Below are 23511 nucleotides of genomic sequence, written 5' to 3' on the forward strand. Positions count from 1 at the left end.
GGTTTTCCAGAAAGAAAACAGCAAGAGGAGGCACTGCCACTAACAGTTGTGCCTCTCTTGACCATTTGTTTAAAAAATGTTTTACATAAACAAGGGGCTCAAAAACTGCGACTATTTGGGGTATGTAACTATAATTATAGGGACGCGGGTGGCACTGTGGGTTAAACCAGAGCCTAGGACTTGCCGATCAGAAGGTCGGTGGTTTGAATCCCCACGACGGGGTGAGCTCCCGTTGCTCGGTCCCTGCTCCTGCCAACCTAGCAGTTCGAAAGCACGTCAAAGTGCAAGTAGATCAATAGGTACCGCTCTGGCAAGTCCTAGGCTCTGTGGTTTAACCCACAGCGCCACCCACATCCCTTCTATGCTAAGTGTTACTTACTTCTTTTTCCAGTTCTTTGTTATAGAAGAGCAATGATATCCTTTGAATATCCTCAGACTTAAGCCACTGCCTAGAAGAGGAAGAAAGAACATACAGAATATTATACATAAAGCTGGATAATTATTTGCTTATTATATTTTTCTGAAAAGTTTAAGTAAGAGGCACAGGGAAGCCTGAGAAAAGAAACTATAGCCCTGTGAGGGAATACAACCAATTTCAATTTTTAATATAGGGAGTTTGCGTTTCTTAGTGCAGAAAGTATTGATCTGATGTGTAGAGATTTTTCCTATTCTGATTATTTCAAGAAGGTTCTGGAAGCTACTCTGTATGAAAGAAGCTTCATGATTGTTTGGGTTATACCTTCTGGGAAGCTGGTTTGAACTGGTTCTCTTATCTCTTCCAATTAAGGTCATGCTGACTATAAATATAGACCAGAAGGAGCCTGGGTTTTACTTTCTATCTCTCTTCCTTTTGGTGTGGTATTCTGTACATAGTATGCCTAGTGTTAAGTGTCTTGCTATAGGTTTATAAGTTTTGTAAGTGCTGCAACTGGATTTTTATGGACTGTACCAATCCTGAATGTACTGGATCTGTGACCATTATGTTTATTTGCCTTCAGTAGCAAGTAAAGCTCTGCTGGATGAAGTACAATTGCCTCTGGTCTATTTTTGGGAATCTCTGCTACATGTTTAAGTTTTTTCTCTTCCTCTGGCACTGGCGCATCAAATAACCACGGTCCATACTGGCAATGAGACCTTCTGATTTCAAACCTTCTGAGTAAACAACACTATATGATCATGTGTTGGTGCTCTTAGTTGATCTGGTCCCAAAATAATATTTGAGAGAGCAGCTTCTTGACATTCAACTCATTTAAGCAATTATAGGTCAAACCCAGACCTTGAATTATGTCCCCAAATTATAAACAGCCAGTGAGGATTCTGGAGCTCTGCTACACATGCTCTAGGCAGTCCACTGAACCAGAAGGCAAGAGGAACAACTGCAGATCAAATTTCACACTTAAATTCAGTTTAAGTAGCTGAGGCTTAAGCATGCAAAACAATGCACATAAATAAAAAAGTTTGCATATGTATCAGCAACCTTAGCAAACAGAATCCAGCAAGTGATAGTATCTGTTATTAAGAATGACCCGACCAGTTTTATAAAACAAGACAAGCAGCAGATAATATTAGAGAAGTGATGAATTTGGTAGATTTAAACAAAAATAAAGACCAATTTCTAATTTTATGACTAGATGCTAAAAAGGCTTTTGACAAAATTTATAAACAGAGGTAAAGGTAAAGGAACTCCTGTTAGGTCCAGTCGCGGACGACTCTGGGGTTGCGGCGCTCATCTTACTTTACTGGGCAAGGGAGCCGGCATTTGCCTGCAGACAGCTTGACTAAGCCGCTTCTGGCGAACCAGAGCAGCACATGGAAACACCATTTACCTTCCCGCCGGAGCGGTACCTATTTATCTACTTGCATTGGCATGCTTTCGAACTGCTAGGTTGGCAGGAGCAGGGACCGAGCAACAGGAGCTCACCCCATCAAGGGGATTCAAACCGCCGAACTTCTGATCGGCAAGCCACAGCGTGTTTAGACCACAGCGCCACCTGCGTACAGAGGTAGCTCTAACTAAATTTCGTTTTCCTTTGTGTTGTATAAAATGGATTAAAATATTGTATGACTCGCCTACATCTAGAGTTAAAGTGAATGGCAAAAGTCTGCTACTTTTCCACTATCCCGAGGAATTGGGCAAGAATGTCTACATTCACCTTAGAAACCGCCCCCCCCCCCCCGGCTTGTGCTATTACAGGGCAGTTCACAATTCAGTTGAATATAAATTGGTTTTATCTGCAGATGATATTCTTTTGTTTATTTTGAAGCCTCATTGTCAGCGCCGCCCAAGGTCCCAGCTCACACAAGACCAACGCTGCTTCTTCCTCAAGTTAAAAAGTCTTTATTGAAGTTCAGTTTCATTTCCAGACGCGCAGCGCGCAACGCTACGTCTATGCCTCAGACCGTAGAAGTCCCATCTGAATCTCCTCCCCCCTGACACCAGCTTAAGATTCTAGCCTTACTCCACCTCTTCCTCTGTTCCTTCTTTCTCTGGGTCCTCCTGCTAGTCGGAGTCTCAGCCCTCCGAGATTCTTCTGACGCTGAGTCCGCCGACTCTTCTCCCCCCCTCCTTCGGGCCTTAGGACCTGGCTCCCAATCCGGGTTTTCTGCTGTCCCGCGCTCCTCCACATTTGAACTTGGCGCGCGTGCGCAGCCTCCCACTTTCCTTCTGACCGTTACACTTGTGTCACTGCTCCCTCTTTCGGGGAGGCTAGCTGGACCTGGCCTTCCCTCCGTTTCCCCACTCCCCGATGGAGGAGAAGCTGGTCCTGACTCATGTGACTCTTCCCCCCCACTGTGCTCTGGTGGGGGAACTGGTCCTAATCCTCCGCTACTCCTTTGGGACTCCCCTCTGGTTCCTTGTTTATGGATCGTCCCCCCTGGGACTCGCCTCGCCCTTACCATAGGCGCCCCCTCCTGGGAATCTTCTGATTCGCTGGAGAAGCTCATGGAATCTCTCGGGCCACTGTCATATTCCCCTACGCTCCCCTCTGATTCCTCTCCTCCGCTCTCTATTTGCTCTCTCCCCTGCTCTTCTGCTCCTGAGCCTCTGACATCCATCCCCCCCTCGAAGTCCCCCCTTCCCCCCTCCCCCTCTTCGGGTGTGGGTTCCAGGTGCTCCAGCGCTGGGGGTGTGAGTGCTGGCTTCCGTTCTCTCCCCCTGGTGTGCAACCGGCCAGCGGGATCAGGCCCCCCCACGATGGGTTCGTCGACGTCGACTTCCTCTGCTTCCATTTCTCTGCTGTCGTGCTCAAAACCAAGATCCTCCCCCCACACGTCCATGTCCTCCTCTCCACCCGGTCCCTCGGGTGAGGCTGTGTGCAAGGGCCCCCTCAGCAGTTCCCTGCTCCACCCCACTTCTGGTTGAGTGTCCCACCAATAGGAGCGGTCCGTGACAAACCCCGAGAGCGACTCCTCCTGGGAGCTCATCCCAGGCGTCGGCTCCTCATCTGAGGAGAAACCCTGGAACGTGCTGGCTGACAGTGTGGGTGTGAAAAGCCAGTCGTCGAAATACTCCGCCGGCATGGGTCTGTGTGGGAAGATCGAATGGAACTCGTTTTTGAGGTAGTGCTCCTCTACGGCATAGCACGGCACCCACTCGTTGGCGCTGGCCGGAGTACCCTCCCTGGCGAGGAGATATTCAACTCCCTCTTCCCCCCATCTGGAGTCCAAAATCTCCGTGACCTCGTTGAGTGGGGTCGCCCTCTGTGGTCCCTCCCCTGTTGGCGATGGGCTACGTGGGGCTGGTGCGGTCCCTGGCGCCTGAAACCTGTGGGGTGCCTTGTAAGGTGTGAGCACTGACCTGTGAAAGACTGGGTGCATTCTGGAGCCCTCCGGGAGTGTCAACCGGTAGGCCACTGGATTGATTTGTGCCGCGACCTGGTAAGGTCCCAGCTGCTTGTGCCCGAGCTTCTTCTTAGCTAGCGTTCTGGCCGGCACTGCCTAAGCTGCTAACCAGACCCAGTCCCCTACCTGTATGTCTTCCCCAACCCTCCTGTGCCTGTCTGCCTGCACCTTGTAAGCGTGTTTCGCGAGTTCCAAGTGCCTTCGGAGTTGCTCATGGACCTCCTGTAACTCTGCGGCTAAGTGCTCTGCCCCCCCGTGGCTCCCCCTCTGCCTCGGTCTCCAACCCCGGGAAGGTTCTGGGGTGGCGCCCATTGTTGGCGAAGAACGGTGTCACCCCTGTAGACCCGTGCTTCGTGTTGTTGTAGGCAAACTCGGCTAGCGGTAGGTAGTCCACCCAGGTCGAGGGCTGTTGATTGGCGTAGCATCGCAGGTACTGCTGCATGATGGCGTTGACCCTCTCCGCTTGTCCGTTGGTCTGCGGGTGTCGTGCCGACGCTAAGTTGATCTTGACATTCAGGATGCCCAGCAGCTTCTGCCAGAAGTTCGAGATGAATTGGCGGCCCCGGTCGGACAGGATGGACCGCGGCAAGCCGTGAGCTTTGAACACGTGGTCTATGAACAGCTTGGCGGTCTGTTCCGCTGTGGCCACCTTCGCGCACGGAATGAAATGCGCCATCTTGGTGAAGAGGTCTACGACCACGAGTACCGCTGTTTTGCCGCGCGAACTGGGCAGATCTGTAACAAAGTCCAGGGCCACTTTCTCCCATGGTTCGAGCGGCGTCTGCAGCGGTTCCAGCAGGCCCGCCGGCTTCCTGTGTACTGGCTTGGCCCTTTGGCAGGCGTCACACCTGGAAACGTAATCCGCGACTTCTCCCCGCACCTTGGGCCACCAAAAGTCCCTGGTGACTAATTCCGCCGTCTTGTCCTTGCCAAAGTGCCCAGCGCTGGGCGCGTCGTGCAGCTGCTGCAAGACTCTCGCGCGAAGGTCGTCTCCCGGTACGTAGAGAGCCCCTTTACGGAGGAGTAGTCCGTCGCGTATCTGGAACTCGTCGTCCCTCGCTGTGCCGTTTCGCACCTCCTCCATCTTGGATTGCGCAAACGAATCCGCCTGTAGTGCGCGACGGACTGCGTCCAGGTCCACTGCGGCTGAAGCGCACGCCCACACCTCTGGTGCGAAAATGTGTTTGGCCGCTGCCGGTGCCGCTTCCTCGAGATACTGCGGCTTCCTGGATAGCGCATCCGCCATGACGTTGTTGTCTCCCGGGATGTATTCTATCCGGAAATCAAAATCTGCAAAGAACTCCGCCCAGCGGATGTGTCTCTGGTTCAGGAACTTCGCCGTGCGCCAGTACTCCAGGTTCTTATGGTCCGTGCGGACCTGCACTGTGTGTCTGGCTCCGACGAGGAAGTGCTGCCACGCCTTGAAGGCTGCATGAATGGCCAGCAACTCCCTGTCCCAGATGGTGTAGTTCTGCTCCGACGTGCTGAGCTTCCTGGAGTAGAATGCGCACGGTCTCCAGTCCCCTTGTGGATCTTGCTGCAACAGGACCGCCCCCACCGCTCTGTCCGAGGCGTCCGTTTCAACCCTCATCGGTTTGCTGGGGTTTACGTGTAGCAGCTGTTCTTCGGACGCGAAGAGACGCTTGAGCCTCCGAAAGGACTGCTCCGCCTGGTCCGTCCAGGTGAACTTCTTCTTCTTGGAGCTGAGGGTGTCCGTGATGGCCGCCGTCTCCTTCGCGAACCCCTTGATGAACTTGCGATAAAAGTTGGCGAAACCGACGAACTTCTGGACCTCCTTCCGGTTGCGCGGGCTCTTCCAGTCCAACACTGAGCGGACCTTGGCGCTGTCCATGGCAACTCCCTTGTCGGACAGCTTGTAGCCCAGGAAATCCACCTCTGTCGTGTCGAACTGGCACTTCTCCAGTTTGGCGTAAAGTCTGTGCTCCCGTAGTCTCTGCAGGACCTCCTTGACGTCCTCCTCGTGCGCCTCCTGCGATTCCGAAAAGATCAGGATGTCATCTAAGAAGCAGACGCACTTCTTGTAGAGGAGTCCCGCTAGCACGTGGTGCATGAAAGCTTGGAAACAATGGGAGCCATTTTGGAGACCAAACAGCATGACTCTGTATTCATAGGTTCCTAAAGGCGTAAACATGGCTGTCTTCCACTCGTCTCCCTCCCGCATGCGTATAAGGTTGTAGGCCCCTCGTAGATCCAACTTGGTGAAGATCCGTCCCTTCCTCACCGTCGCGAGCAGGTCGTCAATTTTGGGCATGGGGAATGCTGTGGGCTTTGTCCTGGAATTGATGATTCTATAATCCACTATGAGCCTCCGTTCGGGCGTGTCTCTCTTCTTCACGAAAAACACGGGACTGCCCCCCACTGCTTTGGATTCCCGGATGAATCCCCGCTTCAAATTGCGATCTATGAACTCCCTGAGTTCTTGCATTTCGTCTTCAGACATGGAGTACAGTCTCCCAGTCGGCAGCGTCGCCCCCGGCAGGAGGTCAATCTTGCAGTCATAGGGTCTGTGGGGAGGCAGCTTGTCTGCTTCCTTCTCGCAGAAGACTTCCAAAAAGGCCTTGTACTTGTTGGGCACCGCTTGCACCATGCCTAGGTGTAGCTGCGGTGCATCCTCTTGCCCCTCTTCTTCCTGGCAGGTCTGGATGCAGTGCGCTGCGCAGTAGGAAGAGCAGAAGGTCAATTGCCGCTGGTACCACGCTAATGCCGGGCTGTGCCTATCCAGCCAACTCATGCCCAACACTATGGGCGTGTCCGACAGGTGGGTGACGTTGAAACTGATGACTTCACGGTGGTTCCCAATTTGCATCACCAGAGGCGGTGTCTGCTGTACCACCTCTCCTCCCAGTATCTTCCTGCCATCTACCGTGACAACATTTAGGGGCGTCGTGGCTGGCAGGAGTGCTATGCGATGCTGCTTGACGAAGTCCAACCCTACAAAGTCTGCGTTGCTACCAGAGTCAATGGTAATAGGGACCTCCAGGGTGAACCCATCGGGCAGCTGGAGCGATGCAGTGAGTTGCACCACTGGTTTGGGTGGGAGGGGGTCTGTGGGCTGCAAAATCTCTGGGGACTGCTTCACTGACTCGCCTGGTTGAGCCCCAGTGCCTCCGTCTCCAACCAGGCTTCGTCGTTTCCCTGCTGCTGTTCCCCCTGCTGAATTGCTCCTTTTACAGTTGCTGAGGCTGCAGTGTGCTTCTGGAGCCTCTGGGGACACTCTTTGGCCATGTGCAGTGCACTGTCGCAGATGTAACACTTCCTGCTCCCTCTAGGAGCCTTCGCCTTGACTGCTCCTGGTGTTTGGGCTCTGCTTGCTGTCTGAGCCCTTGCACCTCCAATCTCCATCGGCTCCTCTCCCCTCCCCAGCGGAAGCGTTGATTGAGCGTGCTCTGTCTCTCTGGGTAGGAAGGGAGTTGTTCTAACTGACGTGTGTGCTCTTCGTCCCTCCTCCCTGCTCCACGGGCGTTCTTCCAGGCGCACCCCAATTGCGAGTGCCCTTTGGACTACTTCTGTGGTATTTTGGGGTCTCTCCCCCCTCACCAGCTCATCTTTCACGGCTCCATTCAGCCCCTCCCAGAACAAATCCCTGACGGCAGCTGAGTCCTTCTGCCAGCCCAGCACATTTACTAACCCAAAAAAGCGGGAATGGTACTGGCGCACCGTCGCTTTTCCTTGCCGCAATCCATGCATTTCCCTTCTAGCGACATCCACATCCACCGTTGATTTAAAGCAAGCGTCCATGGCTTCAATAAAGGTGCTTGAATCTTTGAGGGCGGGGTCATTTTCGCATAACAAGGTTCGCAGCCACGACTTAGCTTCCCCATGCAGATGAGTGATTATGAAACCCACTTTCTCCTCCTCATCCCTAAAGTCTTTCCGAAGCAATTTGAGCGCGAAAACTACTTCTGCTCTGAAGTTAGGGTACTGCTGCAGGTTCCCGTCAAAATGGGTCACAATACTCGCCCCCCTTTTCCCGAGGCCAACTCCCTCCGGCTTGGCTCCCAGCTGCCCCTCCTTTCCCCATCTGTCCCACCTGGCTTGCAGATCCTGGCAGAGCGCAGCTGTTTCTCCTTCCTTTTTCTTAGACGCAGCCAATTCTGCGTAGAGCGTTGAGACCGCCTCCTGCAGTTGCTTGACTTTCTCCTCTGTAGTCATCTTTGCCTATCTTCGTGAGCTTGCAGAGTTTTATTGAGATGGGACTTACTGTCAGCGCTGCCCAAGGTCCCAGCTCACACAAGACCAACGCTGCTTCTTCCTCAAGTTAAAAAGTCTTTATTGAAGTTCAGTTTCATTTCCAGACGCGCAGCGCGCAACGCTACGTCTATGCCTCAGACCGTAGAAGTCCCATCTGAATCTCCTCCCCCCTGACACCAGCTTAAGATTCTAGCCTTACTCCACCTCTTCCTCTGTTCCTTCTTTCTCTGGGTCCTCCTGCTAGTCGGAGTCTCAGCCCTCCGAGATTCTTCTGACGCTGAGTCCGCCGACTCTTCTCCCCCCCTCCTTCGGGCCTTAGGACCTGGCTCCCAATCCGGGTTTTCTGCTGTCCCGCGCTCCTCCACATTTGAACTTGGCGCGCGCGCGCAGCCTCCCACTTTCCTTCTGACCGTTACACTTGTGTCACTGCTCCCTCTTTCGGGGAGGCTAGCTGGACCTGGCCTTCCCTCCGTTTCCCCACTCCCCGATGGAGGAGAAGCTGGTCCTGACTCATGTGACTCTTCCCCCCCACTGTGCTCTGGTGGGGGAACTGGTCCTAATCCTCCGCTACTCCTTTGGGACTCCCCTCTGGTTCCTTGTTTATGGATCGTCCCCCCTGGGACTCGCCTCGCCCTTACCATAGGCGCCCCCTCCTGGGAATCTTCTGATTCGCTGGAGAAGCTCATGGAATCTCTCGGGCCACTGTCATATTCCCCTACGCTCCCCTCTGATTCCTCTCCTCCGCTCTCTATTTGCTCTCTCCCCTGCTCTTCTGCTCCTGAGCCTCTGACACTCATACTCGCATTCCTGTGTTGAGCCAAACAATAGATACCTTTGGTAAAATATCAGAATATTAACTGGTCCAAGTTGGAATGATTTTTCTTGGATTTTTGATAATTTTCTCTCTCTTAATTTTTTTCTTTCATCACTTTGTTTTCAGTAAATGAAATTCTTTTAATAAAGTAACAACCACCACCACCACCACCACAACCTATAGCACATTCCCCAACAATGAAGAGGACCAAAGAGCCTCATCTCATATGGTGTTCTAAATAGGTCTCTGAGTCATTTAGCATAGTCTTTGCTCAGTTCTCATTTGCTTCCAATAAACCAGACACCCCAGGTTACTAAAATACTTATTCCTCATCTATAGGAAATTCAGCAGTGGAGTGTTTTGGTCCTTTGAACTCCTGACTTCCAAACACAGTGAATCACTGGACTTACCAGAGAGAGGGGTGGGGGGAGGACAGGGTGAAGGGAGCTCAGTGCGGAGTGGCACAGCCAATGAGGCACTCTTGCCATTATGTTGGCAGAACATGAGACAATTCTTCTCAGGGTCACATTGGGCAAGTTTTTGCAGGGGGTTGGACTAGATGGCCCTTGTTATCCCTTCTGTGTTTCTGTGTGCTTGCACAGTGCCAAGGTCTCGGTGCCTTGCCCCTCCCCACATTGGTTAGCCCCAGTGACATGTTGTTTTCGGAAGCCAGGAGAGCAGCAGTGCCTCAGCTACACCACTGCACAGAGCGCTACTGGTGGTATCAGTATCAGGGCAACCTTGTGTGCAAACATACTTTTGAGCGTTTATTCCATCAATTGCTCGAATCATCCTTTCATTCAGTTCTTCTTCAAACTTCTTCTTCTGAGATTTTGTTCTGTGGAGGACAAAAGGGCAAATAGGAGTTAGTAGCCTTGGGGAAAATACCCAAATAAGGCATGGCAACGATTAGAGAGAACAAAGAGAACAGAGAACAAAAAGGAAGCCAGCTCTTTGTATTCCTGTTTTCCTGCAGCAGTATATAAAACAGAGTCTACACAATTTGCCATATTTGGACCTGCATTTAACATCAGCCATTCGTTTTGCAATATGAAGTTGACTTGTTGCTGAGATGACTTTAGAACAACATAACCAACAGTTTAACTTCAGGTCATCCCAAAACTGCAGGAAACTAGAATTTAGGAATTCTCTTAGAATAACTAGGTCTGATATGGTTGCCCTCAAGTGGACTGGTAAAGTTACACATTTTGTTACCTATAAACTTGACCAGTTACCTTATGTGATTCTGTGGTATCGTGACATTTAGAAGTTTGCAAGAATTGGCTTATTTTATCTCTTCCCTCTTCACGATGAAGCCTCTGAATGAATGAACCAAGTTTATCTGCACCACCTGAAGTCTCTGACTATATGCCTGCATGGGCATATTCTTCCTTTCACAAGCCTAAGGTAGCCTAAAAGCCCTAAGAGGAGAGCCTTCCTTTCTGACACAACTCAGAGCACCCACCAAGCTGAACATAGTTCACAGCTACATGTGGTAGGTAGCTCACTAAGAGAATAACTCTTCTGCTTTTCTGTCTTGCCTGAAACTACAAAAGAGGGTGGTATGCAAGTCACCTGGCAGGTAGGTGTCATGGGGCTGCCAGAGAATGCCGGGGAGGAGGAGGAACATTCAGAGGGAGGTAGACAGGAAGTGACGGATGGGGAAGGGGGAGAGAGCCAGGAGGCGGAAAGGCTCTTAGATGCAGAAGCAGAGCCCCAGCATGCACAGGAAGTTCTGGTACTGATGGTGAGGCGGTGCCTATTCTGTCTGCCCAGGAGAGGAGAGAGTTAAAGAGGACGGGCGAGAGGCGTCACAGGAAACTTCCTCGCCTTTTCTGTTGGAGGAGAAGCTGGCAAAAGCCACTCCCAGAATCTGAACTGGAGGATTCAGATGCATGATTGTAATGTGCTGCCTGTACATATGTAAAATAAAGAACTGTAAATATCTCTGAATGAGCAGAGGTGCTTATTGCGAAGAGCACACACGAGCTATCACAGTAGGTCACAAACATTTTTATCTATTTATTGAGCTTTGACTGCTCTTCATCCATTCCAGATTTCAAGATGGTATATGGGGTCCTACCAGACTGGATTTTTTTGCAAGTGTATTCTGCATTGGTACAATAATAGTACATTAGTGTTTGGATTTATAGTGGAGCACCATATATAACTCAGTTTTATTAGTCGTTCCCTAAAGCCACATTATTGCCATCTGGAAAAGCAGTATAGTGTGACAAAAGTGGTACCAACCCATCCCCCAGAGCCCTTGTGGTATGAAAAGTTACAGAATTTCAGCAGGAAGCTATGGGACATGAAATGATTGGAAACAGAGCAAAATGTCTGCCCCAAAACTTTTGCAGGTGCAAACATTATTGAAAGTAAGATCATGCATAAATGAGCACAAATCTTCAGGAATGGACAATAAACGATGCCTGGAGGGACCCACAAATAATATTTTAAACAATTACCATGTCCAATAAAAAATTAACAAGTTAAATAAGATATTAACAATTGGAACACAGGAAGCTGCCCTACACTGAGTCAGACCATAAGAGTTTGAGCAATCAGCAACCACAGTAAGACTTTGAACCATCATGTATCTTCAAATGCCTGGCTAAGCAAGTGAGTTTTTACCTGGAACTGGAAACCCAATAACATAACGGCCATCCATGACTCCAGGAGAAAGGAATTTCACAGTTGGGACATCACTGCAGAGAAAGCCTTCTCCTGCGTTGCCACCCATCAGGCCACAGGAAAGGCCTGGGCTGGCTGGTATTGGGAGGGACATGTCTTCAAGCAAGTGGGTCCCAAGTCAGTTATGGCTTTATATAATGACATCATGAGAAGTAGCACATAGGATGTCAGAACAGATCCCAGGCAGTTGGGTTTTATGTGGGTGTACCAGGTAACAGGGACGCGGGTGGCGCTGTGGGTCAAACCGCAGAGCCTAGGACTTGCCAATCAGAAGGTTGGTGGTTCGAATCCCCTCAATGGGGTGAGCTCCTGTTGCTCGGTCCCTGCTCCTGCCAACCTAGCAGTTCGAAAGCACGTTAAAGCGCAAGTAGATTAATTGGTACCGCTCCGGCAGGAAGGTAAACGGCGTTTCCATGCGCTGCTCTGGTTTGCCAGAAGCGGCTTAGTCATGCTGGCCACATGACCCAGAAGCTGTACACCGGCTCCCTTGGCCAATAAAGCGAGATGAGCGCCGCAACCTCAGAGTCATCCACAACTGGACCTAATGGTCAGGGGTCCCTTTACCAGGTAACATCCAACAGAACTCTGCACTAGCTGAAGTTCCCAGACCACCTTCAAAGGTTGCCCTATGTAGAGCGCATTACAGAAATCTAACTGTGAGGTTACTAGGGCATGAAGTCCTGTGGCCAGACTATCCCAGCCCAGAAATGGCATTCTTACAATTACTAAGCAGTCGGCTGATTTCAAGTCTCAGGGCTGAAATAGACATGGCATCTGTCATATGACTTGACATTGTATAGTGGAGTTTCCCCTCAATGGTGGGGCAGATCACGACCACTGAATAGGAAAGGGGGGCTTTGTCCTCACCAAGGTCCCCAAACTAGACTTCCTTCCACGCTTGTTATTCATAATGGAAGGAAAGCTTTTATTGGGAACTCCCCTCCCATTGTGAATAGCCAGCGTTTGCAGGGGTGGGGGGGGTGGGGGTCCAGTTCTAATCAGGACTGCGGCAGCAACAAAATGCTTAAGTCACCCTCCAATACTGTAAGTACTTCAACAAATCCAGGCCAATACAAGAGCAAATGTACTGTAGCATCAGCTTGCCTGAGTCAAATTGTAGCAGAATTATATTATTTCAGCTTAATCCTAACTGCTGTTCAAAATTACCCTAGCTAACAAAGTGAATGCTTATATAGATTAGAATTGCTGGTTAAAGAGAGTACAGTAGTACCTCGGGTTACATACGCTTCAGGTTACATATGCTTCAGGTTACAGACTCCGCTAACCCAGAAATAGTACCTCGGGTTGAGAACTTTGCTTCAGGATGAGAACAGAAATTGTGCAGCGGCGGCGAGGCCCCATTAGCTAAAGTGGTGCTTCAGGTTAAGAACAGTTTCAGGTTAAGAACAGACCTCCAGAACGAATTAAGTACCTAACCCGAGATACCACTGTAATGTATTTTTCTCATAGAATCAATGTCTGAAAAATCAACACATACCTTTCTCTACAACGCTGGAAATTATACTGACCCATAGGCATGTCCTAAGAGAAATTGAGAGAAAATGTCCACATAGTATTATTTAAAAAAAATCTTGATTCTCAGTATATATTGTATTGTAACGCAAATGTTGTGTCAGAGAACATTTTCTCCAGCTCAAAAATCCCAGTGAAGTATATGATAAAATCCTTATTAATTTTAATGGGCCAGAATTGCATCAGTGCAATTCCTTGTATGTCAACTCATAAGTAAAGTCCTACTGAGCTGAATATGACTTACTCCCTGGTCAATGTGTGTAGCCTGAGTGGTGCAAGCCAAACGGCGGCAACACACCCAGCTAAATTAAGCATGAGAGACTAATGATTTCAGGATCCTATTAATACAGGCCAAGCTCTGACAGAGCAGAACACAGGCTGATCAGCATCCTCTTTCTCAGTCAGACACTTGCAGGAAGCCCGCCTGACAGCCATGAAAGCAACACCAGTCCCTAGTTTATTTTCCCAGCTGGTCTTCAGAAGTGTCCCAACCTGGAATTAGGAGATTCCAGGGCTTCAGAGTCTTGTAGCACTCTATGGAGGCTGGTGGAGTTTGTCCATTTCCCTTATCTCCCCTTTCCTACACTGCACAGTGCTAAAGGGCTCTGGTTCAGGGCTGGTTGCCAGTCTCAAATCTGAGAACTGAATTGTTGTCTGGGGGTGGGGGAAGGAGAGAAATCTGGAGAGGAGGGAAGGGCATAGTTTTCCCTCTCCTCCACTGTGCTAGCGCTGATATATAACGATGCAGAAAACTCATACCATGGTGCTGATCTTGCCATTTTCTGTAATCATGCTGTCCCGATGGTGCAAGTGAGCAAATGGCTTGGCTGCTCCCCATGACTCCAAGTACCGGGTCATACGAACAGATGCTCTCATTTTAGCTCCATCTAGAGTATTCCGGGGTCGGAAATGATGCTGCGGACTTCGTTTTTCTTCCTGGTTAGGGAATAAATAAACCCAAGAGGTACAGATAGCATAAAGCTTGCACGATTTCTATTGTTTCCTATTTTGACCAATTTATTCTAGTTTTGGATGAAACATCGGCTCTAGATCCATTCCAGTTCGGCTTCCGCGCTGGTCATGGGGCCGAGACGGCTCTGGTCGCCCTAACAGATGATCTCCGCAGGCAGCTGGATCGAGGCGGGTCGGGGCTGCTGATTCTTCTAGACCTGTCAGCAGCCTTCGACATGGTCGATCACGAACTCCTGGACCACCGCGTTACCGACGTGGGGATCCAGGGCACAGTCCTTCAATGGCTGCGCTCGTTTCTCTCTGGTCGGGGACAGAGGGTGGCGCTTGGGGGGAAATTGTCATTGCGCCACTCCTTGGTGTGTGGAGTGCCTCAGGGTGCGATACTCTCCCCGATGCTTTTCAACATCTTTATGCGCCCCCTCGCCCAGCTTGTCCGGAGTTTTGGGCTGGGTTGCCATCAGTATGCCGATGACACCCAACTCTATCTGTTGATGGATGGCCATCCTGACTCGGCCCCAGACACACTGACCAGATGTTTGGAAGCTGTGGCTGGATGGTTACGTGGGAGCCGGTTGAAGTTAAATCCTTCGAAGACAGAGGTCCTGTGGCTGGGACGGGACGATATGGGATTGGGGGGGGGCAACTCCCATCTCTTGCGGGGACGCAATTAGTGCCAGCACCGTCCGTTAAGAGTTTGGGTGTAATCTTCGACACCTCCCTTTCCATGGAGGCGCAGATTGCAGCTATAACAAAGGCGCCATTTTTCCATCTCCGCCAAGCTAAGCAGTTGGCTCCTTATCTCTCTCGCCCTGACCTAGCCACTGTGATCCACGCGACGGTCACCTCCAGACTGGATTATTGTAACTCGCTCTACGTGGGGCTGCCCTTGAGACTGACCCAGAAACTCCAGCGGGTGCAGAATGCTGCAGCGAGACTCCTTACGGGGTCTTCGCTGCGAGATCATATTCATCCGGTACTATACCAGCTGCACTGGCTCCCGGTGGAGTACAGGATCAGGTTTAAGGTGCTGGTTTTAACCTTTAAAGCCCTATACGGCCTAGGACCCTCGTACCTATGGGACCACCTCTCCTGGTATGCCCCACAGAGAAACTTACAGTCTTCAAATAAAAACATCTTGAAGGTCCCAGGCCACAGAGAAGTTAGGCTGGCCTCAACTAGAGCCAGGGCTTTTTCGGCTGTGGCTCCGATCTGGTGGAACACTGTCACAAGAGACTAAGGCCCTGCGGGACTTGACATCTTTCCGCAGGGCCTGCAAGACAGAGCTGTTCCACCAGGCCTTTGGCCAGAGCACAGCCTGATTCCCTCCCTCGGCAATCTTCGCGGAGCTCTGGCCCAATGGTTGCCAGTGGCTTGATTTGAATTAATTTTATAATGAATGGTTTTAGAGTGTTGTTTGTGCTGCACTTTTGTACTGTTTTATTTTTGTTAGCCGCCCTGAGCCCGGCTTCGACTGGGGAGGGCGGGATATAAATAAAATTTATTATTATTATTATTATTACTACTATTATTATTTTGCTCATCATGGGGTGAAGCCACGGAGAGCAATAAAACACAAACTACTGAAAATCTTGAGGACTTCCGGGTTGGCGCCTCCAGCAATGGCGGAGCTCCTCCGATCGGGAGGAACTTGCTCCGTGAAAAGCAGGGTCTGACCGCCACGGCGAAGGTAGAGACCCATTGAAATCACAGGCAGGAGAAGCCTGTGAACTTGGGATTCAGCTGGCACTCCTTGCGCCTCCCCTACTCACGGGGAAACACTATTTTGGGGATCCGGAGCGACGTGGGGTGAGTGGTGCGGTGCTTTGAATCGACCGCTTTTTTCACGGAGTGAAGCCGCATTGCTGCTGCCGGAGAGCGCTGACTTTTTCCTGTGGACAATTGGATTTTAAACAACTACCCGTGAGTAGAACGGAAAATTGGATCTTGAAATACTTTAATTTGGCACCGAAGTGGGAAGGTTCTAAAAAGGAAGTCCGCCTTCCGCTTTTGTAAATAGATTGAAGCAAAGACGCTACAAGCTAAAGTCTCTGAAAGGATTAAATTTCCATCGGTCAAAAATACAAAACCCCCCTTGGAAGCAGGAGAAGAGGGGGGAAGTTTTGGACCTAGTGAGCCTGCAGGAGAGAGTGAAAATCAAATTATTACCACTGCTCTGAACCTGGAAAAGGGCTGCCAGATGACGTTTGGGGAATGTTCATTGACAGAACGGATTTGACAGCTAGCTAAAATAAGAAAGATACTGTTTCCATTGTCCTCTTCTGCGTTCAAAAAAGGAGGAAAAAGTAACTGAAAATCGAAACTATTTATATTTGCTCGAGTCATGCTTGAAAGAATTGATATAAGTGGAGACTGTTTCCCTCTAGAGGGAGCATGTGAAACTGTTACAGGAGTGTAACAGGGAGATTTCCAGCTGCAAGATAAGGATTCTGAGAACCAGAGATTGACCTTGGACTATTCAAAATGTTGATAGGAGAAGCTATTGTGACTGTATTATATAAGATAAACTACTCGCTGGAACAGCTTCATAAAAAGACAGATGATACGATCTTTAAGATTGATAACTTGGAACAGAAAGTGACTAATTTGAGTCAAAAAGCGAGTACCAACACAGAAACAATTCAGGACTTGGCACAGGAATATACTTTGGCAGGACAAATGGTGGAGGAAAAGGAGAAAGCTGTTGTTGTGAAACCTAAAGTAGTACAAGCGGGATCCTTAGTTTTTCAGAAGCAAATTGAGGATTATAAGAAATGACTGGCAGAATCCGTGACCAGGGAGAAGAATTGATGGAAGAGGATTGGAAAAAGTTCAAGAACTATCTACAAAAATATTGTAAAATGTTTGAGTGTTAAAATGATGTGGGATGTGAAGGTAACATGGCATTTGGGATATGGTTAAGAGAGCTATGAAAAGAAGAATTCTAAAAAGGAGAGGGTATGACTAGAACAATATTATGTCAAAGTATATAAGGTGGAGTAAAGGATCAAGATAAGGGAAATTAGAGACATAATAAGTGGAAATATATAATTATAAACGAGGTTGGAAAAAGGGTTAGAATTTGCTGAATTTGACGGAATAAAGAGGAATACAAAAAAGGGAGATGTGAGGAGGTCAGGAAAGAGGGATATGGAATTTTGAAACTTAAAAGTGGAATTTTTCTTTCTTTTTTTCTTTTTCTTGTTAAGTGTGTATTTTTTGTCTGTTGTTTTTGTTCTTGTTTTGTTATATGTGGTGTATGTTTTGTAAACTTTAATAAACATTAAAAAAAAACAGAAGCAAATTGAGGATTATAAATTGAGGTCTTCTATGATTGAATCTAGCAAAAGTCAGATTTTGAAGATTGGATCCCGGCTTGGACTGAAGAAGGAAAGTTGGAAAGATCCCTCTATCCAGGGATTGACTGACTTTTGGGACATGGGCTTGGGTTTGGAGGAGCCTGAAGTTTTGGGGGCCTCTAGATTTGGAGGAATCCTGAAATACGTCCTGAAACTCTTTATGGACTTTAGTTTTAACCACGGAAATTTGGCTGAACTGTCCAGAAGGAATAAAAGTACTGCTAGGTTGGAGCTTTCCCGAGATTTGCTCCTGAGCATTAAAGAATATGAAGAAGATCTGCAGAAGGGACTTGGAAAAGATTTAAGAGCCTCGGACATAAGATCTCCAGGTTGATGGACTATATGGAACTGACGGAAAGGACTGGCAGAATCCGAAACCAGGGAGAGGAGATGGTGGAAGAAGACTGGAAAATATAAAGTGTATATTTAGAAATATTGTAAAAGTAATGACTGCTAGAAAAATGGTGGAATGATATTTTATGGATTTAGCAGAAATGATATAAGAAGTTAAGTACATATAAGTAATTTAGTCTTAAAGGGAAATAAGGTTAAAAATATGTTATTTATAATATGATAGAAAATAGAGAAAGATGGAAAGGATTTGCTGAAACAAGTACTAGAAGTGGGATACAAAAAGGGAGGTGTGAGGAAGTCGAGGAAACAAGGGAATGAAGGACAGAGTATGGAAAAGGAGGGATGTTTTTAAATTGTTTTTGTTTTGCTTTATTTATGTGTTTAGTTTAATGGGTTCAGGTTGGGTTTTGTATTGTTTATATATTGTATCGTATTGTTTTTGCTTTTATTCTCTTTTCTTTTTTTCTTTCTTTTTCTTTCTTCTCCTTTTTTGTAACTTTTAAAAGTAATAAATATTATTTTTTTAAAAAACAAACTACTGAAAATCTTATTTAGCCGCCTCCTGACTTTTGAGATTATAGCTAGCGTTGTGGACAGATAAATAAGGGCAAGGGACTTGTTCCTTAAAATCAAACAAACCAAGATCCTCAGGAAGACAACAATACCACGCAGCCACGTAACATAAAGATCTAGGTAAGTGAATGCTCAGTGTTGCTTTTCTTATTGTCCTGACAAAGCACAATCCAGAAGTGGTTCACCTGATGGGATGGAGCCACAACAGCAGCTTCTCGGCAGGGATGCCACTGCTGCTGCCGGGAGGAGGTGAGCCACTGCAGGGCTCACACCACTGCACCTGTGCTGTACCTGTCTCCCTGTCTACGCCGGCCCGCCCACGAGGCAGACTGAAGCAGCCACCTCAGGAGGTGAAATGCAGTAGGTGGTCCCCCCCCCATGCACATCCCCCGTCCCCTGAAGTGATGGCTTCCAGCAAGATCGCACAAAATTTCTGCAAGATCTCGCTATATCTCGTCGGAAGCCGCTGCAGCAACACAACCCTGGTAAGCGAGGCTTTGGTGAGGGGTTCACCTCAGATGGGTCACCCCTCCTCCCAGTCATCTCGACCCTCCCTCTTCTGGGAAGCACGCATGACATACCTACCAAGAGGCGGCCGCTGTGGCTCTGCCCCACTGGCCAAGCCAGGTCTGGACAGCTGTGAAGCAGAGCTGTGAAGGCAAGCAGCAGTAAGCCCCCACCTGGTGCACTCCCCCCCCCGCCCCCATCTTATGGCTGTGCCAGAAGAAGAAAGCAAAAGCTTCCACTTTTAGATCAGGCACAGATTAGCCCCAAACCCTAAACTGTGGTTGTACTTAACTATGATTGCCTAAACTCATTTTCATGTCTGAACAAGCCCAATGTAAACCCTAGAAGCCACAGAAGCAAAATCATGGCTCTTGTCTGGTTATAGCAGTTTCAAATACAATGTGGAGAAAACAAATGAAGCATTACTAACCTTGGGGTTGATAATGAAGTAGGTTTTCACCTTATGCTCCTTGAGATACGGGTCTCTTGCATCTCCATCCCCATCCTCCACCTGGTAAGCTCCATTCAAGTGGGCCAAGGTGACTGAAGTAATGTGAACACGGCTGAAATTATGGTTTATTTTAAAATGACCATTATACAACATTAAGAATGTAACACTGCTTTTTTTCTTTTCTTTTACTATTGGGAAATATTCCCAACAGCTATACAAAATGAAATACTTGTGAACTAAACAACACATTGTAAATGAACATATATATATTTGCAGGCAACGAAACTGGATTGCTGTGCACAAAAACAAATGCAAACTCTGCCCTCATTCACACTGACGTAGTCAGCCTAAACTTGTCTGTATTATTTCAAACTTCAGCAGGAGCTCACATGATTCCTGCATTCAAAAATAGAGAAATACATCTGTACACAGAATACGAGCATGTCCAAGGACTACATTAGAACCTCTTCCACCATCCTTCTCTAGACTTTTTATGTGGAGTGGATTCAGTCACTTGAACCTGTAGAACAGAACAGTAAAACCCTGATTCCAGATGGCCACCTCAGTGAGAACTAGGCCCATCATTCAATTGAGCTCCAGAAAAACAGCCAGTCTTTAACATTCTCATTTGTTCCAATCAAGTTATCCCTTGTGGGTGAAAAGGATCCAAGGAACACAAGAAGCCCCAAGGCAAGTGGCTTCTCCATTCAACTAATACATTTGAAAGGTATGGAGCTGTTCCCTACCCACTTAAATGTTTCTCTTCCTCAAGATAGATCAGAGCAGCTTCTATTTGGTTTCTAGGGGGTCTGCTTTCTCATCAACTTATGGGAGCCAAACCTATATGCTCAGCAGTTGAACAGTATTGTGTGCCTTCCAAGACTATTGCATTTCAGTAAAAGGGAAAAATCTCTGTTTGCTCAGGATCAGAGCAAATAAACAGGGTAAAATGCATGAATTTTAATAGGGGAGTGGGCACAATCTAGCCACACCTGCAGGCCTACTACTTTCAATTGCAGAGTTAAACACATGGCTTAAAAGGACTTAACTTTGGTGGGATCACATCCAATGCTTATTAAAGGTAATCAGGCCTATTTAAATATAGAACATTCCAGTGGGCGAGGCAAGGCCATCCCCTTGGCTGAGGACTACAGGGCCCTCTTAACTGCACAGTAGGCGTTTTGGGTGACCTTGTAGGCACCAATTTATTTGGGGAAATGTATCCACACCCATCTTAAATAGAGACTAGTCTTACCCAGGAACTCCTCCGGCTTCCATGTGATTGGCTAGTGTAACATCATGTGACCATACATCATACTGCCATTTCTGCAGTCCAATCACGCCACAAAGGACATTCCCAGAGTGCACTCCTACTCGCATATTAATATCAACTCCAGTTGCATCTCTGACCTTCCTATTGATGAGAAATTATTATCAATCGCAGCTGTTATTTTCTGGACTTTGAAAAAAGCGCACAGTGCTACCATTACCACACAATGACTTTTTCATGTGCTACTGTTCATGTCTTAATTAAAAAGTGGTATTTATACTTTTATAATTAAGATATTTGCTGGTTAAAGCACAGCCATGTTAACATCAATATAAAAGTAAACAAGCTAAAAAAATGGCCACAAATTCAATTCAAGCTCACAAGTATTATTTACAAAGAACTGATTCTAAATAAAATTGGAACGTGCCTTTTATTTTTTGAGACGAAGTGGCAGTTGTCAAACCTAGCCTGATCTGGAATCAGATGCTGAGTCCTTGGGAGGACAAACCAAACACCCCACAGGCCAAGGACCTTGAGGAGCAGTCAAGGCCAGCTAAATACAGTGTTGAAGATCCTCTTTGAGGGGCCCTTTGCGTTAATAGCTGACAAGGAACCCCTGGAATGGTCAGAGGAGCAGGTGGAGCCATCCTCCAGCCTTTGAGTGCTGGTGCCCAAGTCTTTGGGTTCAGGCCAAAGAGTGACAACACAGTAGAGCTGTGGACCCAGAGTCATTGGTCTACTCATGAAAAGGGGGTTTAGTTGTCAGTAAGCAATCCCTGATTCTCCTTCACTGCTGGTAGCTGTGGTTAGGATGTGATTTAGGAGGCTATGGTATATAAGGTTTCTTGTTAGTTTCATCTCCATTTTCACAGCATTATGGTCGGAGCAAGTTTTAGGGCAAATTTCCACTTTTCGAGTCTTAGGAGCCAGTCCTCTAGTTATCCAGAATTGGTCAATTCTTGTCCATGTCATTTTGGCTTCAGAGAAGAAAGTTCCCTCTCTACCCAAGGGATTCTTTGTTCTCCAAATGTCAATTAAATCCATATTATCAGTCATCTCAAAAAAAGTTTTTGGTAGTCTGCCATCCTTAGTAACTACCTGTCTCTGTGCCTTGTCCATATTTGTGGATACCACTCCGGTATATAAGGTTTCTTGTTCCTGCTGCAAGTCATCATCCTATTCCCCTTGCTATTGTCCATGGTCTTCTCCACCATCAAAATTTAGATTCTAAGCTTATTGGATCAGGGCCTTGTTTTGTGTTACTCTGTAAACTAGATCTAGACGACATGGTGCCCTCCAGATACTCAGCCCTCAGCCAATGGTCAAGGATGGTGGGAACTGTAGTTCTCAACATCTAGAGAACACCACCTTGGCTACTTCTGCCATAAAGCACTATTTACATTGATGATGCTAGACAAATTTGTAGCTGCTCAAAATTATTGTATACACTCCAACATTGGGCCCTGTAATTTGCACATCAGCCAGCCTCTGCTCCAAGATGGGGGCAGTTAGCCCACTTTTAGAATATCTTCGGAAAACCTGGGAAAGTCGATGCTGTCATTAAAAAGGTCTTAGCAGATCTAGATCTTCCAACATGGTCAGATAATATAGATCAGTGATGGCCAAACTTGGCCCTCCAGATATTTTGGGACTACAACTCCCATCATCCCTAGCTAACAGGACCAGTGGTCAGGGATGATGGAAATTGTAGTCCCAAAACAGCTGGAGGGCCAAGTTTGGCCATCACTGATCTAGATCCATAACGGGCAGGGAGTGGACACAAAAAAATGGGCAAATCAGTTTCTCGCTTTTGCAATCAAAAGTTTGTTGTTGTTGTTGTTTAGTCGTTTAGTCGTGTCCGACTCTTCGTGACCCCATGGACCAGAGCACGCCAGGCACCTCTGTACTCCACTACCTCCTGCAGTTTGGTCAAACTCATGCTGGTAACCTCGAAAACACTATCCAACCATCTCGTCCTCTGTCGCCCCCTTCTCCTTGTGCCCTCCATCTTTCCCAACATCAGGGTCTTCTCCAGGGAGTCTTCTCTTCTCATGAGGTGGCCAAAGTACTGGAGCCTCAGCTTCATGATCTGTCCTTCCAGGGAGCACTCAGGGCTGATTTCCTTAAGAATGGATGCGTTTGATCTTCTTGCAGTCCATGGGACTCTCAAGAGTCTTCTCCAGCACCATAATTCAAAAGCATCAATTCTTCGGCGATCAGCCTTCTTTATGGTCCAGCTCTCACTTCCATACATCACTACTGGGAAGACCATGGCTTTAACTATACGGACCTTTGTTGGCAAGGTGACGTCTCTACTTCTCAAGATGCTGTCTAGGCCTGTCATTGCCCTTCTCCCAAGAAAAGTTTAGTTCTCTACATTTCCATAGAATCATAGAATCATAGAGTTGGAAGAGACCACAAGGGCCATCGGGTCCAACCCCCTGCCAAGCAGGAAACACCATCAGAGCACTCCTGACATATGGTTGTCAAGCCTCTGCTTAAAGACCTCCAAAGAAGGAGACTCCACCACACTCCTTGGCAGCAAATTCCACTGTCAAACAGCTCTTACTGTCAGGAAGTTCTTCCTAATGTTTAGGTGGAATCTTCTTTCCTGCAGTTTGGATCCATTGCTCCGTGTCCGCTTCTCTGGAGCAGCAGAAAACAACCTTTCTCCCTCCTCTATGTGACATCCTTTTATATATTTGAACATGGCTATCATATCACCCCTTAACCTCCTCTTCTCCAGGCTAAACATGCCCAGCTCCCTTAGCTGTTCCTCATAAGGCATCGTTTCCAGGCCTTTGACCATTTTGGTTGGCCTCCTCTGGACACGTTCCAGTTTGTCAGTGTCCTTCTTGAACTGTGGCGCCCAGAACTGGACACAGTACTCCAGGTGAGGTCTGACCAGAGCAGAATACAGTGGCACTATTAC

General features: G+C 47.9%; 1 protein-coding gene across 8 annotated transcripts in view; it reads right to left on the reverse strand.

The window, feature by feature from the left end:
• Positions 1–23511, reverse strand: part of ADCY2 (adenylate cyclase 2) — a 142861-nt gene that overhangs the window by 55414 nt on the left and 63936 nt on the right. For 7 of the 8 annotated variants that reach the window (XM_053397533.1, XM_053397536.1, XM_053397531.1 and 4 more), the window contains 6 exons: positions 20565–20723; positions 19289–19421; positions 13856–14032; positions 13062–13105; positions 9627–9707; positions 380–449 (listed from right to left, as the gene is read on the reverse strand). In XM_053397533.1, coding sequence (XP_053253508.1) covers positions 380–449; positions 9627–9707; positions 13062–13105; positions 13856–14032; positions 19289–19421; positions 20565–20723 — 664 coding nt within the window. The remainder of the gene's footprint in view (positions 1–379; positions 450–9626; positions 9708–13061; positions 13106–13855; positions 14033–19288; positions 19422–20564; positions 20724–23511) is intronic. The other variant, XM_053397532.1, reaches the window with a different exon arrangement.

The sequence above is a fragment of the Podarcis raffonei genome, chromosome 7 (genome assembly GCF_027172205.1).
Source record: "Podarcis raffonei isolate rPodRaf1 chromosome 7, rPodRaf1.pri, whole genome shotgun sequence".
In the NCBI taxonomy this organism is placed as follows: domain Eukaryota; kingdom Metazoa; phylum Chordata; class Lepidosauria; order Squamata; family Lacertidae; genus Podarcis; species Podarcis raffonei.